The sequence below is a fragment of the Drosophila teissieri genome, chromosome X, assembly GCF_016746235.2.
Source record: "Drosophila teissieri strain GT53w chromosome X, Prin_Dtei_1.1, whole genome shotgun sequence".
Taxonomy (NCBI): Eukaryota; Metazoa; Arthropoda; class Insecta; order Diptera; family Drosophilidae; genus Drosophila; species Drosophila teissieri.
The window spans coordinates 22,249,890-22,266,289 of record NC_053034.1 but is presented as its reverse complement, the minus strand read 5'-3'; the positions used below and the strand labels follow the sequence as shown (position 1 = coordinate 22,266,289).

Sequence of the window (16,400 nt, the reverse complement as noted above, 5' to 3'; positions counted from 1 at the left end):
TAGAATAGTATCGCACAACTAATAAAGTGCGGTTCGCTCGCGCCCGTCTTAATAATAAACAGCGACGTCGACGTCGACGGCGGCGTTGGCAGAGGCAGCAGCAGCAGCAGCAGCGTCGGCAGAGGCAGCAGCGTGCCTTCGAATCGACGGTTTTATAAAGATATCTATATCTCTATGGTACATACGTCTAGTCAAGTCAAGTCAAGTCAGTCGAAAGTCGCTGCCCGTTGCCTGTTTTATGGCCAGTTTTCATTCCTTCTCCTCTGCGATTTACCATATTTAAACCCCTTTCTTTGGCATGATTCATATTCGTTATTCATTTGCCTATCAGTCGTGAAGTACCCCTGATAAGGGAGATCTCGAGTGTAGAGTAAGTGGGTAATCCCCCCAAGTTTTTTCGCTCCGGTATGCCCTTTACTCTCGCTCACTAATTGAAATCTATAATCGATCTATGTATGTATGTATGTATCTATCAAGTATGTTGTTAGATGGTTTTTTTGATTATTACAAATTGAGTTCTAAAACGCGCCTGTAGTATTTAAATATGCGCCTTTGTAAAAAGATTAGATACCGGGTGCTCAACTCAGGTGAGAGACTTTTTTCTAGATTGCACACGAGCGCCACCTGGCGACTGTTAAATGGATTAGTCATGATTTTCTGAGGCCATTGATCATGATCATCATACTCCTAATATGCACTGTTCTCGAAGTTCATGCGGATATAGGTATATACTTTATAGGGTTGGCAACGCTTTCTTCTAGCCCTTATATACTTTCCAACGAATCTAGTAATCTAGTATACCCTTTTCCTCTTTTAGCAAGAGGTAGAGTTCGAATTGGTAAACACCTTTGGTAACATTAAATAAGAATTAAAAATCACACAATAAGATAACAATAAAATATAAAATATGCCTAAAGACAAAACAAGTGTAAGCCAATATTATTGTGTTCGAAAACCAAAAGCCAGCATTTTGAAAACACACCCAAACCCAAACTTGGTTGTACAGTGTTATGTTGAAGTAAATGCCAATTCAGAGAGTCCAAGTGTAGGGAGGCCCCCAAAATCTATGTAGGTATATAGTCGTTAATATACCAGTAACAGTTCTGATAAGACGGCAAAACAACAATTGGTTTGACATTTTATCAGTCGATTGCCAGTAGTCACTTACCGATCACAAATACATGTACAAAATCTGATTGAGTATCAGTTTTTAGAGAGCAGTTCAAATCTTTTAATAACAGAACAACAGTCATCTGAAGAGCTTAGAATATAAGCTTTAAAAACGCACTAACATCGTATATCACCGTAAACTAAGAGGAAATTCATTTTTAGTTGACAGTCAAATATTTTAAATGTTGCTTGTGATTAACAAAAATATAAATAAATTATATGTATGAACACTTTAACAAAAAGCGTGAACCAATTAAGTATTACAAAGCTATTAACTAAAACAAATAAATCAAACTGAACCATTAATAAATTACCGAACTTCAACTGTTTAGCAACTTGTAATTTGCTTACTTTTAACAACACGCATAGGGTTTTTTTTCCATGTAAGCCTATAATGCTTAATTTCCTTCCCATTTGGTCGAAACTTAATAAACGTACGAGTATGTGTCTTATTATTAAAATGAAATCATTCTCTCGCTTCTTTAATTTTAATTATTGTAAAATTAGCTAAATATATATTCGGAGTTTGGAGTTCTAGCGAAATATCAGCGAAGACAGCGCCATAGTCCAGTTCCTCGATTATCTAACTTATTATCTAACCCTTACTTAGCTAACAAAATAAATAATTGGATTTGTAAGCATTTGAGTGGGAGTTGTCATAATGTAACGGGTATAAGAATGTCATAGATGTGATCAAAATGTGGAAATCAGCTTCTCTTCCACTAAAATGTATCAATGTTTTGATGAGCACCACCGTTTGTTCTTGAATCTTTTTAGCCCAAATCAAAGCCGAAGATTACGTTAAAGTTCGATTTCCGACTATCAGATACTCATTACTCGCGTTTCCTGAATGGAAAAATGTTATATGTTTTCGAGAGACCTTTTTGCTGGTAGCTTTTCAATAAAACTTAAATTAACATAGATGGCTACTGGTAAGCTTAACAAATGCCAGTTACTTATTTTGTAATTTGCTTATTTATTTACTATTTGAAGTATGGGCGTAATAGGCGCCTGTAGCAAAGTGTTGTGATGAATTGTGCATGGTGTAGCGTAACGTTTATAGATGTTTGACTAGATAGACAGTTAAATAATTTTACTCTACAAGTAACAGGTAAGCAAAAAATATTTTCAATAAGTACGGCCGTTACCAGGAATATACAATATACACACTTGATACCTTTTTTTACCGAGTAACTGGGTATTATCCTGCAGGGTATTATAATTCAAGTCAATAGCTTGCAACGCATTAAATAAACCCTTTGCTAATAGGTTTAAATAGTTCTGACTAGGTCAGGCACCTATGTATATTGATTAGCTCCTATACGAAAATTTGGGAAATAATATAACTTTATGATCATAGGCAACAAGGGTAAATGTTGTTTTAATGTGGCCTGATCCGTTGCGACTTATGTACATATATCCTACCACTAAAAGAAAGAAGACTTTTGGGAATGCTTACCTCAGATTCAGATAGCTTCAAAACAGAGGTATAGTTTGCGTAGAAGCGGACAGGCTGTCATCATTGTCTACATACATATGTATATGTCATAAACAACTTTTAGTAAAAATACTACGTTGCAAACTTCACACTAAAATCAATATACCCTCTGGAGAAGTACAAAGATGACAGCTTCATGGGATTTTTCACATTTTAACTTGTTCGCTAGGTGGCGCTTAATCCAGTCACTTACTACTTGCACATTTCTAGCTTTGCTTTGCGTACATTAAAATCCCTTGAAATAAACAGTTCCTTCCTAAAAAGCTCTTCAATGTTATTCGCTATGTGTTTTATATATGTATGACGTCATTTCAAAATGACAAATCTTATGAAGTAGTTCCCTTTATTTATTCCCTGCCTTTGCTTTCATAGATTATTTCATCCGAACAGATTGTAAATATAAAATCACGGACTAAAATTTATAGACATTTTTCTTTATCATCGACGATAACCAGCACGTTAAATCAATACGCTTTTGAATCTGATTTCAATTCAGATTTTGGCTCTCTTTCCGGGAATTTTTATTTCTGGGGGATTTCGTTAGCGTTCATGACGTTCAAACCGTATTTAAACGTCATGAATCTCAGCGAAACAATGGCGTAGGAACTGACAGAGGCTCTAAGAATATATGTTTTGTTGTATTTATCAGCACATTGATATATCAATCAAAAGGCGATAAGACAGCTCGGGCAGCTGCTCGACCCAAAGCACCAGCAATAGTCGAATATTTTGGACAATATAATGCTAACAGACGTTTTGACCATTTCATTGATAAGATTTGTTCATACCAAATATTTGTGTATACAATGCAACTCGGGATACAATACCTTTTTTGGCAAAACCGCAACTGATTTTAAGATACTTTTAATGTTAAACATTGTGTTCTAATTTATAATTGTACATTTTATTATCCAACCCTCCAAAGTCGAATGTTTTTGCAATATGCTTATTGCATTATGTTGTACCAATAAAAACGCAATAAAAATACCTTAATGTGGGAAATACATAAAAAGCAAATGTTTTTTTTAGAAAATGCTTTGGTGGACAATAAAATGAAATACCAATATTTTATACAAATACATATATGCGGTAAGTAAAGAACAGTTCATTTATTCGCTAATGACTCTTAAAAAAAGTACTAAACTTAATAAACATAACCTAATTTAAAAGCTTAAATGTCACACATGCATATGGTTGGAAAAAAATGAATGCTCATAAGACAGATTTAACTTAGTACTTTTAGTCCCAATTTTTGTTTTTGTCTGTCGTTGGGTTCTTCGTTTTAGAGACCTTAATCCATCTCGTTTTCTTAAACAGTTAAAGCTGAACAGCTTTTGTGTGGGCGTTTGAGTGGGCGGGGCAACGTTCTGAAAATAACTTCCACAGCGTGAGCATCACGTGAATCTGCACTTTTAATTTCATTTTTCTAATAAAAAATTCAATTGTGCATTTTGTTTGTAAAATTTGTAAAATTTTTTTGGATCAACTTGTCCAACAGTGTTTTTCTACGAGGTAAATTTTAAGTTTGTTTAATTTTATAATTTACGTTTTATTCAAAGTGTATTAAAGATGTAAAATAAAAAGATTCTTAAGATGCATTGCATTGGACACAACGACTATTTTAAACCGCAAGACATGCATCTATTTATTTATTTTATTTATTTATTTTTAATGATCGGTTACACAATGCTCATAATCTAAACGTGTTTTTAAAACTCCAACTTCCCATTTTTAACCTTACAGGTTAAGCACGAATACAAAAGGTCACAGGGAAGTTTATTTATTTCAATATATTATTATTATAAAGCCGTTTAAAATAAGTATTTATTGGGGGTGGCACAATATTCGAAACGAATTCTGAAGTGCAAGGGATTCCCATGTGCGAAAAGGGAGGCGGCGAAGAGCTGGGGAATAATAATTTTTCTATGCGCCATTATCTGCAGAATAAATAGCTTTTCAAGCAGTCTCAAGTGGGCAAAGAAATTAAAAAGCCTTTATCTGTAAAACAAATTATACTACACCACATACAGAACAAATTACCAATGGGAACGTGAAATTGAAGTTCCTCTATACGTTTGATGTTATAACATGGCTAATTGACGTCACCATGTGCAGATTGACTAGCGATCGCCGGAAACAGATTTGACACCTGTCCTTTGATCAATTAACTCAACACAGTTTGTTATTAACATATGTAGGTGTGTGTAGCAAAGGTCAATCAATAATAAAAGGCTAAAATACATGTTATTTGTTTATACGAGTTACTCGTACAGCAATGGTGCATACCATGTTCTTTAAACTTTTTGTGACGCGTAGACGCGTTTTCGACCCTATAAAGTATTTATAGGTATATTTATATCTTCTTGGGCAACGATCTTGGAAACGATTAAAGCCAGAATCTTAAGGTCTAAACCAGCGAATTTCGCAGCCTGAACATAAAACATTCTGCTACAGATCTCTCCAGTCTATCATATGTACATACATATGAACATATGTATACGTGGTCTCTGGTTTGTATTTTATCAACGGTAGCTACCAATCTGAATTGCTATACCCTGTGCTATCTGCTAGCTCACAGACCATCAATTTCTAGTCAGCCAACACAATCTTGGAGGGCAATGTTGTCCACCCCATAGCACTGAAGGAGCATTGAAATCATGACTTGTTTCTGAGAGAACGAATGAGGCTGTCTTTCGGTTAAGCACACAGATTCCAGAGACTTCGACGCAGAGCAAGCTCGTTTCTGAAGATTGGCACGTCCAATTGACCATTTCTTTCGATAGTTCAAACGAATTTTAAAATTTATCCCTCACACTTCCAGCTGAATAACGATTATCTGATATTGATTTCAGACAGAAGTTTTCAACGCACTAAGGAGATATTTGCCACCATATGAAGTACATATTCTTTTCCAGTATTAACACTAGTGCACTAGTTTTTCGACAATATAGAATTTCGGATTTAATTTGATAAACAGCGGACGGCTATCCAAGTATTACATATGTACATAGCTGTCATAGGAACATTAGGGAAATGACTTAGCTAGTCATTAATAAAAAAAGAAAAACTAACTTCGTCGTTTTCGATATTAAAGCGTTATAATTCGGTATACGCCAGTTTTCTAACAATATTAATTTTAAATTAATTGAAATCAGATGACCATATCATATGGCTAAATATAATTTAAATTTAAAAAGCTCTTAAAAGTTGGTCAGAAAAAATGAAACCTATTAGGCAATAGAAACTGTCACTTTCTCAAATTGAGATCAACCAACTCTATTTCAGCAATGGTTTTTTTCCAAACGAGACATTTGAATAAAGCAAAAATTCGGCACTACGAGTCCCACTAGGAGCACTCCTTACCACACCAACTACCAATTTATACCAATTTATATTATAGGCAAATATTATACCATTTACCATTGCAAGAAAAAGTTTAATTTACAAAAGCCAAAGTGTACCACACAGTGAAACATAAATAGGTCCCACTGTAGCATGCATGATATAATGCAAATGTATGAGACCCACTGTAAAGCAGTGAACACAACATTGTCACCCCATCCTGTCATTTACATATGTACATTCAGCATATAAGATCGAAATTGGTAAGGCCCGTTCGAAAAGAGGACTAAGAATGCAAGAGTTTCGAGGCGTCATTTGGTGGCTTGTTCTGAAAGTGGACAGTTCGAATAAAGTTACATGGAAGCAAAAGTGTAGTCCTTTACACTAATAAAGAAAATAATAATGAAAAACAACAAAAATCAAGAACAATATTCAAGAATTCACAGCGCAATTAGCCCCATATAAAAGCTAAATAAGAATAAGCCATGGGCCATTTTAAGCCCAAAGCAAAAGATACGCAGCTAACCAAATACCGAAAACGACAAAAAGACAAATCTTTATAAAAGAATTTCAGGAAAATGACAACTTTCTATACACAGATGGCTCTTTAAATAAAAAATAATAGTTAAATAATTAAATAGTTACGGCACATAACGACTAAACGTTCAGTGCTAAGAATGAGTGAAGAATGAGTATCGACCGGACACAAACAGATTTGCCAAATCGAAACTATTAGGCATCTCCTCTAAACTGATCAACTTATGTAAGTTCCAGCTGGTACCAAAACATAAAAACGGACCTCAAAGTTCTCGAAATAAACGCGAATCGAACAAACCAAATTCATAGGACTACGTATTGAGCATACCAAATTGACCCATGCCTACAAAAACCCAATGCGAATACTGCAACAACACAGATGAATCAATTGAATCATTCTAAAACGAATGTTTCTTGTGTTTCTTAACAAAGACAATATAAAATATGATCTAAAAATAATTAAAATTAATTTACGTAATATTGAATACATATTGAATTCCAGAAGTACTTAGTTACCCACATTTCTTGACAATTAATTAGTTAATAACTAGTCAATCAGCACGCCGTTAGAATAAGTATATAACTTATAAATTTAGATCCATCCGAAAGCAAATATGGCTGATACCCATCCTGTAGTTTAGTTATAGTTTACAAAAACCCGCTTTTTTAGCGGGACTAATTCTCTAAGTTAAAGGCTTGAGTTATATGTTGTTGAATAGGTATTTAGAAATTCTATGCAACTTTTCTTAACTTATATACTTTTCTTAACTTATATATTTAAAAATATCAAAGAATTTATATTCTTTTGCTTGCCTTGTTTTTCATTTGCAACTGTATAGCACTTTCCCAATTTCCCAATTATATGTACATTTATACATATAAGTGATTTTTTAATATCTATATATAAATAAATAATTGATACTAAATTGATGCGAAATACTTCTGGTTATAGTATTGCGGTTTACGTAAACTTACAGTGGGAAAGTAATTGCCCTTAAAAATCGTGCAATATCAAAAAGAAACGACTATGCAAAATAATATATTTAAAATATATACATATGTATATAATATAAATAAAAATATACATATATAATACAAAATATTCAGAATAATATCTAAAAGTTAAGAACACAAGTTTTGAGACGACAAATGATTTTACATTTAAATAAGAAATGTTTAATTTCTAATGTTTACTTAACTGCAACGGCAGATACATTGATTAGCTACTTCAATGGTTGTCCAAATCTGGCAGAAAACTTTCCGAAATGTGCCAGCCGCCTTGTGACTTCTTCCATGGCTAAATTTAAATTGATTGAATTGAAAGCACTCAGTTCCAACACAGTTGTTCCCCTTTTCAGACAAAATCTAAGGCGCCTGCACATTTAAGCCGAAACTGTTGGCTTAACTGAGTCCGAACGATAGAGAATGGAGAATTTCAAATATTTATTTTAATTGAGAATCCATCAAACTTGCTGCATACTAAAAAAATCCATTTGGATCCTCAATGTCGCACGTGTTTTCCTTGCTCAGTAGCATCTCGAGTGTACAGGCGGTAATCAGAAAAAGCACATAGGAGATTACGCAAATCCATCCGACGATCTTGCCCATCACCAACTTGGAAGCCAGAAGACACAAATAAAGGATTGAGGCAGTTATCACCAGCATGGCCGTGGTGAATGTAAGGGCCGTGGAGTCGATCACAACCTTGTGCTGGTAAATAAGGATATTCAGCAGCCAGGGTAGACCGAGGCACACGAAAATGTCGAATGTGTTCGAGCCAATGGCACTGCAGATGGCCATTGACCCGTATCCTGAAAGAAAAGAAAAGCCGTTGATTAGGTTAGTTGATTTCTCCAAAATAAGCTGTAGGTAGTAATACATTGGTTAGTGGAAGTAGAGATATCCATCAAAGCAGGCACACTTTGAAATATTGCTTTACAAGTGAAGTTACTTAAGTTACCCGCTACTCAGAAAGAACTCAGTAAAATTCTTTTAAAATATCGAATGAAGTTGGACCGTGACATTTGTTGGCATATCAATAGAAATGTGCAACCACTTAGCGGCGGTTACATGACTTGCTCATAACCTTTAAGTTTAAACAGATATACATACATATGTATGAACATTGTACATAGCTCTTGACGCATTGCAATAAGTGACGATTTCACCTTGAGTTTTACGGTCACTACGTGGACTGCTGTACGAAGTATTTTTTTACTCTCACATTCTGCCCATATAACAAAAAGCAAGGAGTTGGGGTTCATTTAGAAAATCTAGTAACGAGCACGTATAAATAAATAAATTCTTTAAATTGCCTTGTAAAAAAGTTGTAATATTTAGGAAAATTGTTGCTTCTTTTTCCCTTTTAATAAAGTTTGGCAAACGTACATACATACATATGTATGTGAAAGGAATTTCCGAATGTCATTACCGGAGGTACTCAGTGAGTAGTACTCACCCTTCTTGGACACGATGTAAGAGGACGCTACTTCTGGAACACTAGTGCCGGCGGCCAGTACAGTGAGCCCCATGATCGCGTCCGGAATGTTGAGGTTGTACCCCAGAATGGTGAGGAACCAAGCCAGCAGATAGGATATCATGCTAATCCAAAGGACGGCAAAACACATGGACAGGAAGAAGATCGACCTAGCACTGGGAACAGTGCAGGCAAGCATCAACTCTGCCGGGTATTTGATGACCCACCAGGTCCACTGGCAGAAATGGGATTTCGGCTGTGGTTTCGCGCACACGCGGTCACGGAATCCCTTCAGCGGCTCTTCCTCGCGGGTCATCGGATCCTCGTCCAACAGCTCCGACTCCGCGTGTTCATCTGGGGAAGATTTATCTCATTAGTTCTGGTACTTGATATTCCAGATTCCATGATAAATTTGTTTAAAATTGCGTGTGACCAATAAGTTCAACAAAACTATGCAGTGCTTCAGATGCATTAAATTTCAGATCTGGTCACATACAAATTGCACGAAACTAGGACTTCGAAAAATAGGAGCTCAGAGTTGGAAAATGCTTACTTCTGCCTATGCATTTGAAAGCTTAAGTGTTACACAAATATTGTTTTTAAATCTACTGACAAAGAATCTATTTGTTATTGGTGATTATTTGATTATTTCAAATACGAGGTCCTATTTCTCCGAACCCTTGATTTAGGATTAACAGAATTGGGTAAATACCGCAAATGCGCATCGTTACCAAACAAATTGGTCCAATCAATGCAAAACCTTGGAAGTTTCTAGCAAGTCTTAAGTCAACTTTATGTATGGTGTTCTTACAAAAAAAAAAGAATAGATTATATAAATTATCGTTGAAGAAACCCTCTTCTTACGGCGAAACAAATTTTGGATCCTACGGTCAAAGAACAATTGAATGACATAAGCAAAGTATAGTAGTAAAAGGACAACAGCCTCGTACCACATAACCAACGAATCCCACAACACACTTGTGAGCGACCCGATGGCTACGAGGTACCAGGCTGTGTCTCTGGTTACCGGCCACCAATCCAGCTTGGTCTGCGAAATATGCAAAAACAAAAAGATGTGTGAGTCAGAGGTCCTGCTCAGTTCGTGAATAGTACGCACCGGTTGAGTGAAAATGCCGCAAACGCCTGCAATTGCCAGGATATTAAACACGGAGGATCCCACGATAGTGCCCAGTCCGATGTCGCCGTTGGTGACGAAGGTTCCCACAAAGTTTACAAACAGTTCCGGTGCCGAGGTGGAAGCCGCTAGAAAAGTGGCTCCCGCCACATCGTAGGTCATTCGCAGGGCTATTCGAAGACAACCAGTACACCGAAATTAAAGAGTGCAACGCAAAAATAACTTTCAGTTCTAGAATACAGGATAACGCATCAAATCTGAGCCTAGGGACCTAATGAAAACAACTCAATCATGAGCTTCAGCGTTTTTTTTTGGGTAAAAGAAATGTTTCCTATTTTAATGTATAGTGTGTGTATAGGACATACGTTTTTTAAAAAACAAAATATAAAGTTTTAAAGTTTATATTTCAGCTGTTTTTTCATTTGAAGTCGCAATCGGACACAATATGCTATCTAATCTCCCTAAAAAAGTACATGTATTATTAAGAGGCAATCGAATCCGCAGTCTTCTACAATTTAATGTGATTAGCAACAAATCGCATCCACTCTTGCCTGAGAGGTAGGAAATTACCGAAATTAAAGTTTATACAAATATTAATGGGTCACAGTCTTACGAGATGTAGTGCATCGATGGGCATTACAAAAATTTATTAAATTAAAAATAAACTTTTTAAAGGAAATAAAAAATGGTGCTGGCTTTGGCATGCCCTTTCAGTAATTCTATATAAGAAACTGGTGTTTACCGAATTTAACTTAATGGGCATAGCTGTGTCGAATTTAGCATTTTTTAAATCGAGCCAAACTCTCGAATCTGTCGGATTAGTTCTCAGGTTCTTTTCTATTAGATCAGGATAAGATTGTTCTTAGCAATAGTAAAGAACTATTTTCTTCTTTGTATTTAAAGTCTGTGTTACTTGAGTTATAGAATTCAACTGTGTATCTGAAATTGCGCAATCTATGCAATTAAATCTTACTGTAGCAAAGGCGTTCCATGGCTGGCACAAGATAATCGTCACAGACAATCGCCAGGATGACAAAAAGGTACATGCTGACTAAGAAGGACACAACGATTGCTATCCAACTTTTTTGTCGCAATAGGTTTGGGAAATCCATGATGGTCGGCAAAGTGCAATTAAGGCCATCGATATCATCGCTCATATAATGTCTATATGCAAAGGGGTAATGCTCCCATTCTGAAATAACGAAATATATATAGTTCGTTACACACCACGGCAGGCATACATATGTATGTATGTATGAAGCAGAGACAGCTACATTTATACAAGAAAGGACCGTGTTCATTTTTAGATAGCTTAGGGCTTAAAAAGAAAGTTTCCTTGCGGAGTACAGAGTACAGATAATAATAATGTTCAGATAATGTTCATAAAAGTAAGAAAGGACGCTAGCTTCGGCAAACCAAAGCTTATATACCCTGCTGTAATTACATATATTATATATATGGTTATATAAATATATAAAATCTGGAGTAATTTGAATTATAACGCCTTATGATCAGAACCAACGTAACAATGATTTCGTTTCTAATACTTTCAATTACGAACCGACAGTTATTTGACTTACTCCTCCGAAACTAGGATTTCTTTTCCAATATTCACCTAGTGATTTTCCGGCTGTTTCCATGGCCAACAATTTATCAAATTAAAACTGAACTAATATGTTTTCGAAAAACTGCTGTATACATTTTCGCTGTTTATTTCGTTCTAACCGACATACATACATATGTACATATATACCTAATTTCTTGCAGATAGAAACAAAGGGGCGGACGGACAGACAGACATGGCTATATCGACTCGACTGTTGATTTATTTTGTGTTGTTCATTTTTAATAAACATAAACCGTGTAACTATAGATATGGCACACGAGAGAGGTTTGGCTTATTAAGTTTATTATTATTATTATTATTATTATTTATTATTATCATTGACCATGACACGCCCTTAACTTTTTATTTTTATTGAGTGGTCTAGTGACTAGTGCTTACCATTACTGCTGCGTTTAAATTCAGAGGACCTCCAGTCGAAGAACATAATCCCGTAGTGCTTTTATCCGCACTAATAGAACTATTTTAAAATTTAACATTTAAATTATCCAGATATATGATTTGTAGATAACAACTCAAACAACTAAAAAATGTCATGTATTTTGATTTACTAATCAAAGCTACGCCTGATATTAATATGCTTCGATTGCTATCCTTAATAGTTGAATGCTACAAATGTTTTGCTGAAATACCATGCAGTGCACAGTGGGCCAGAGTTGCAAACTAACTTTATAACTTTACAGATTAAGTCCCAAAAATAAGTTAGCATCCAGCAGTTTTCAACTTTTTTTAAATTGGAATATATGTACATACATACATATGTATATAAATAATACTGGATCAATCGTAAATGGATATTTACATATATAATCAACGTTTTTAAAATATATATACATATATATACACACATATATTCATTTATTAAAGCGGAGTTTTATTGGTTAGGTTCATTTTAGTTACATTCCTCATTAACCAATGCCTTTATCTTTTACTACTAAACATTTACTTTTTACTAAACTAAGGAGGCGTTTGCAAGGGCTTCCTCCTTTTTATTCTGACAAGACTAAAACATACTTTTAATTGAATTTAATAATTTAATTTGAATTTGATTAAGGAAAAATACAGCTGAAGGTTGATCAGTATGACTTCCGGATGCCAAATACTATTATTGATCATCCTTGCTGCTTGCAATAAAGTGTAATTTTAGATTTACGAAATCAGACAAGCACTACATTTTTGTAATTAATCAGTGTGGTAACAAAACTGAGTTCGACTGTGAGCCCCGGAGATCTTTATTAAGATTGGGTATCTTTACAATATTTGTATTATGTTTTAATTCCATTTTACGACAAAGTTTTTTATCTTTATCACAATCATATAATTCCTAAGTGTGCATCTTTACAAAGATTTGATATTGAACTATCTGATTTAGAGGGTTTCTATAATAAAGATGTGCAAACATTATAAAATATAAACATATATAAAATATAAAATATATAAAATAAGTAGACCTAAGAACATTCAGTCAGGCAAATAAAAATAGTTTTTTAGTTCCACATTTCGGAAATTTATGAAATCTTCATACTTATACACATCTTATACACATCTAAGCGCTTTAATCGAACTCTAAAAAATCGTATGTGGATCATGTTTATGTTGAAGAGTGGCTATAGATGGATTCTTAACATAAATTCTCTCTTGAAGCAGTACAATAGTTCATATCATAGAACCATTAACTATTGTAACGGGTAGAAGGAAACGTTTCCGATGTGATCAGTTAACGCTTCGTCATGAGAGCATTCAATAAGGTATCAACATCCAAAAAGCGAGTTTAGCCCAAGCCAACCCCGAAGACCATCAAACCACCCGCGATCCTTATTCCATACTAAAGAAGATCACGTCCTTAGTGGGTCCCGGGAATGACTTCACATACAAGACGGAAAAGAATAACAACGTTCGAGTTATGATGCCAGATAAAGCCTCTTATTCAGCCCAACTTGAACAGCTCGTGGCCCAAAACAAAAGGCACCGTACTTTCCAACCCAAGAACGAGAGATCTTACAGGAGCGTCATAGCGTGAGAGACCTACATCAACTCATTAGCAAAAGGACCAAGAAACCTTTGGGAAAGCAAAGATGCTACCCTCAAACCAGCCAGCAACAACACGGAGAGCATCAACAAAGTCAATAGGATTTGCAGGTCGGTTGTCGCCATTGTGGCGCCTCTGAAATTCAATGACGGGCAGCAATGCTTCAGATGTCAAGGATTTCGACATACCTAGCGATACTGCATCCTGGAATAGAAAGAGTGCTTAGAAAGAGTGCTTAAAAAAGGAGGTTGAGAAAGCAAGCTGCCTTCACTGCCAAGCCGATCGCACAGCCTCATATGGAGGATGCCCAGTATACAAAAAGACCGAGGCACAATCTGCTCCCAAAGTCAGGCCTGTTGTGAGCAACAACAAAACGCTCGCCCATCCTATTCCCCACCGTCACCAACGGGATAAGCTACAAGGATGCACTAATCGCAACCTATCAGTCGCCTAAGTCCCATAGACTCCCAACAATCCCCCCAGAAGCCCCTTAACCTAGCCAGTTAGAGGCAATGTCAATGTTTGTCATGTGCAATGATGGCGAGGATGATGGAGAAAATGTTCTCCCAAATGACACAGCTGGTAGCTACCATTCTAAATAGCGAGCCATGCAAATAAAACTCCAAATGGTCATATGAAATGCAAACGGCCTGCAAAGAAGTAAGGCCAAAGTGGAGCACCACATCAGGACAAACAAAGTCGACCTACTCTTACCCCCTTCTGGGTACTTCCCTAAACAGTGGAAACGCGCAGAGGTAATGGTTCTCCTCAATCCGGGAAAACCTTAAGCCAACCTAGCCTCTAATCGTCCGTTCAGCTTACTGGCAACCCTCTCCATAATACTCGAAAGAGTATTTTTGCGTAACGTGTTGCCAGTACTCGACGAGGCCGGAATCCCTGATCACCAGTTTTGCCTCAGAAGATCCCACGGAACGCCCGAGCGATGTCACCGACTCGTTAAGCGAATACTAGAAGCATTCGAGAAGAAATATTGCTGTGCCGCTATGCTGATCGTAAAACAGGCGTTTGACTAGGTGTGGCACCCTGGACTCCTTTACAAAACCAAATCCCGTCTTCCCAGTTCCCACTATACCCTTCTCAAATCCTACACGGATGGTTGAGCTTTCAAAGTTAGATGCGGAAGCTCAATAAGCTCGCCTACGCCTTTTAGAGCCGGAGTACCGCTAGGCAGACCTTCCCACCATCCCCTCCAGGAATCTAACTATTGCCACGTACGCTGACGACACCGCTTTCCTTGCCACCTCTGCCTCTGACCCCAAAGAAGCCACAGCCATCATCCAAAGTCAACTGGATGCAATAGGCCCTTCGTTTCAACTCTGAAACATAGTAGTGAACGCGGAAAAATCCTCTCTAAATGGAAACACTATCCTAACCGTACCCACACCCAAGTACTTAGGACTATCCCCGGATCTCAGGCTCACTTGGCGTCCCCATCTCACTGCTAAGCAGGATTGCATCTTAGACAACTACTCTGCTTTGAAGCTAAAGAATGGTCTTAGACGCACACCCGTACCACGAGAGTTCTGCTATCCACAAGGAAAACCTATCCACAAGGAAACCACTATAAAATCGATAGAAATTAACAAGTCCAACAAATATAATATTATATATGAAAAAATATCAGAACATTTTTTAAAAGTGTGGGCGTGGCAGCTCTGACGGGTTTGTGGGCGTTCGAGTGGGCGTGGAAACATGGGTCAACAAACTTGCGCTGCGTCTATGTCGCTGGAGTCTGCATGCTGATTCTAGTTTTGATTTATAGTTTTTGTAGTTCCTGAGAACTCCACGTTTATACGGACGGACAGACAGAGGACCGGACAGACGGACATGGCCAGTCTATGTCTAGTCTTAACTTTCTAGCTTTTATTGTTCCTGAGATCTCGACGTTTATACGGAAAGACAGACGGGCATATGGACGGACATGGGCAGATCGAATCGGCCATTGATCCTGATCAAGAATATATATACTTTATGTGGTCGGAAACGCTTCCTTCTGCCAGTTACATACTTTTCAACGAATCTAGTATCTACGAGTAAAGGGTATTACTATCCCAGCCATACAAAAGAAAAGCATGTTATGAGTAATAACTCTCGGTAAAAATATAGGTTAAGTATTTCCTTATTATATGGAATATATATTCTTCAGTGAAGGAATATGTTTCACCAAAGTTGTATATTTCTTATGTAAATTCCTAAGAGTATCACTGCTGCTCAGCGCTTAGAGGAGAAGGAGTGCTATTGGTACGCATAGTGTTTTGTTCAGCTCTTGGGCGGCGTGAGAGTGCTGATTATGCATTTATGCATGGCGACCGCCAAGTGGGTGCTCGTAGAACACTAACACAATTACAACAGAGTGCTACAGTGTTTCTATTTAAATGTTAATGATTGTTGCTGAGATATTGATACAGTGAGTATCACTCCTTAAAAAAATAACGTAATAGTAGCTATTTTCTCTGTTTTATTATATTATTTTTTATTCTTATTCTATTTTATTGAGATTATTCATAAATGTGTATAAGTTTTTGTGTATATGTTTTTGTGCATTTTAAAAATAAAGACATATGTATG

The 16,400-nt window shown here is 36.5% G+C and overlaps 1 protein-coding gene across 5 annotated transcripts; it reads right to left on the bottom strand.

The window, feature by feature from the left end:
• Nucleotides 1-7,773: 7,773 nt before the first annotated feature.
• LOC122624459 (sodium/potassium/calcium exchanger 4) lies at nucleotides 7,774-12,314 on the bottom strand. Of its 5 annotated transcripts, XM_043804003.1 has the most exons (8): nucleotides 12,164-12,314; nucleotides 11,132-11,350; nucleotides 10,141-10,328; nucleotides 10,051-10,071; nucleotides 9,736-9,829; nucleotides 9,006-9,377; nucleotides 8,028-8,358; nucleotides 7,780-7,952 (listed from the first exon to the last, which is right to left on the bottom strand). In XM_043804003.1, exons 1-8 carry the CDS (start codon nucleotides 12,207-12,209, stop codon nucleotides 7,949-7,951), a joined length of 1,275 nt encoding a protein of 424 aa, XP_043659938.1. In that variant the 5' UTR covers nucleotides 12,210-12,314; the 3' UTR covers nucleotides 7,780-7,948. The 5 variants fall into 5 exon arrangements, with proteins under 5 accessions (XP_043659939.1, XP_043659940.1, XP_043659941.1 ...); XM_043804001.1 differs by lacking the exon at nucleotides 9,736-9,829 and having other exon boundaries at nucleotides 7,781-7,952; nucleotides 9,888-10,071; XM_043804004.1 differs by lacking the exons at nucleotides 9,736-9,829; nucleotides 11,132-11,350 and having other exon boundaries at nucleotides 7,774-7,952; nucleotides 9,888-10,071.
• Between the last annotated feature and the right edge of the window lie 4,086 nt (nucleotides 12,315-16,400).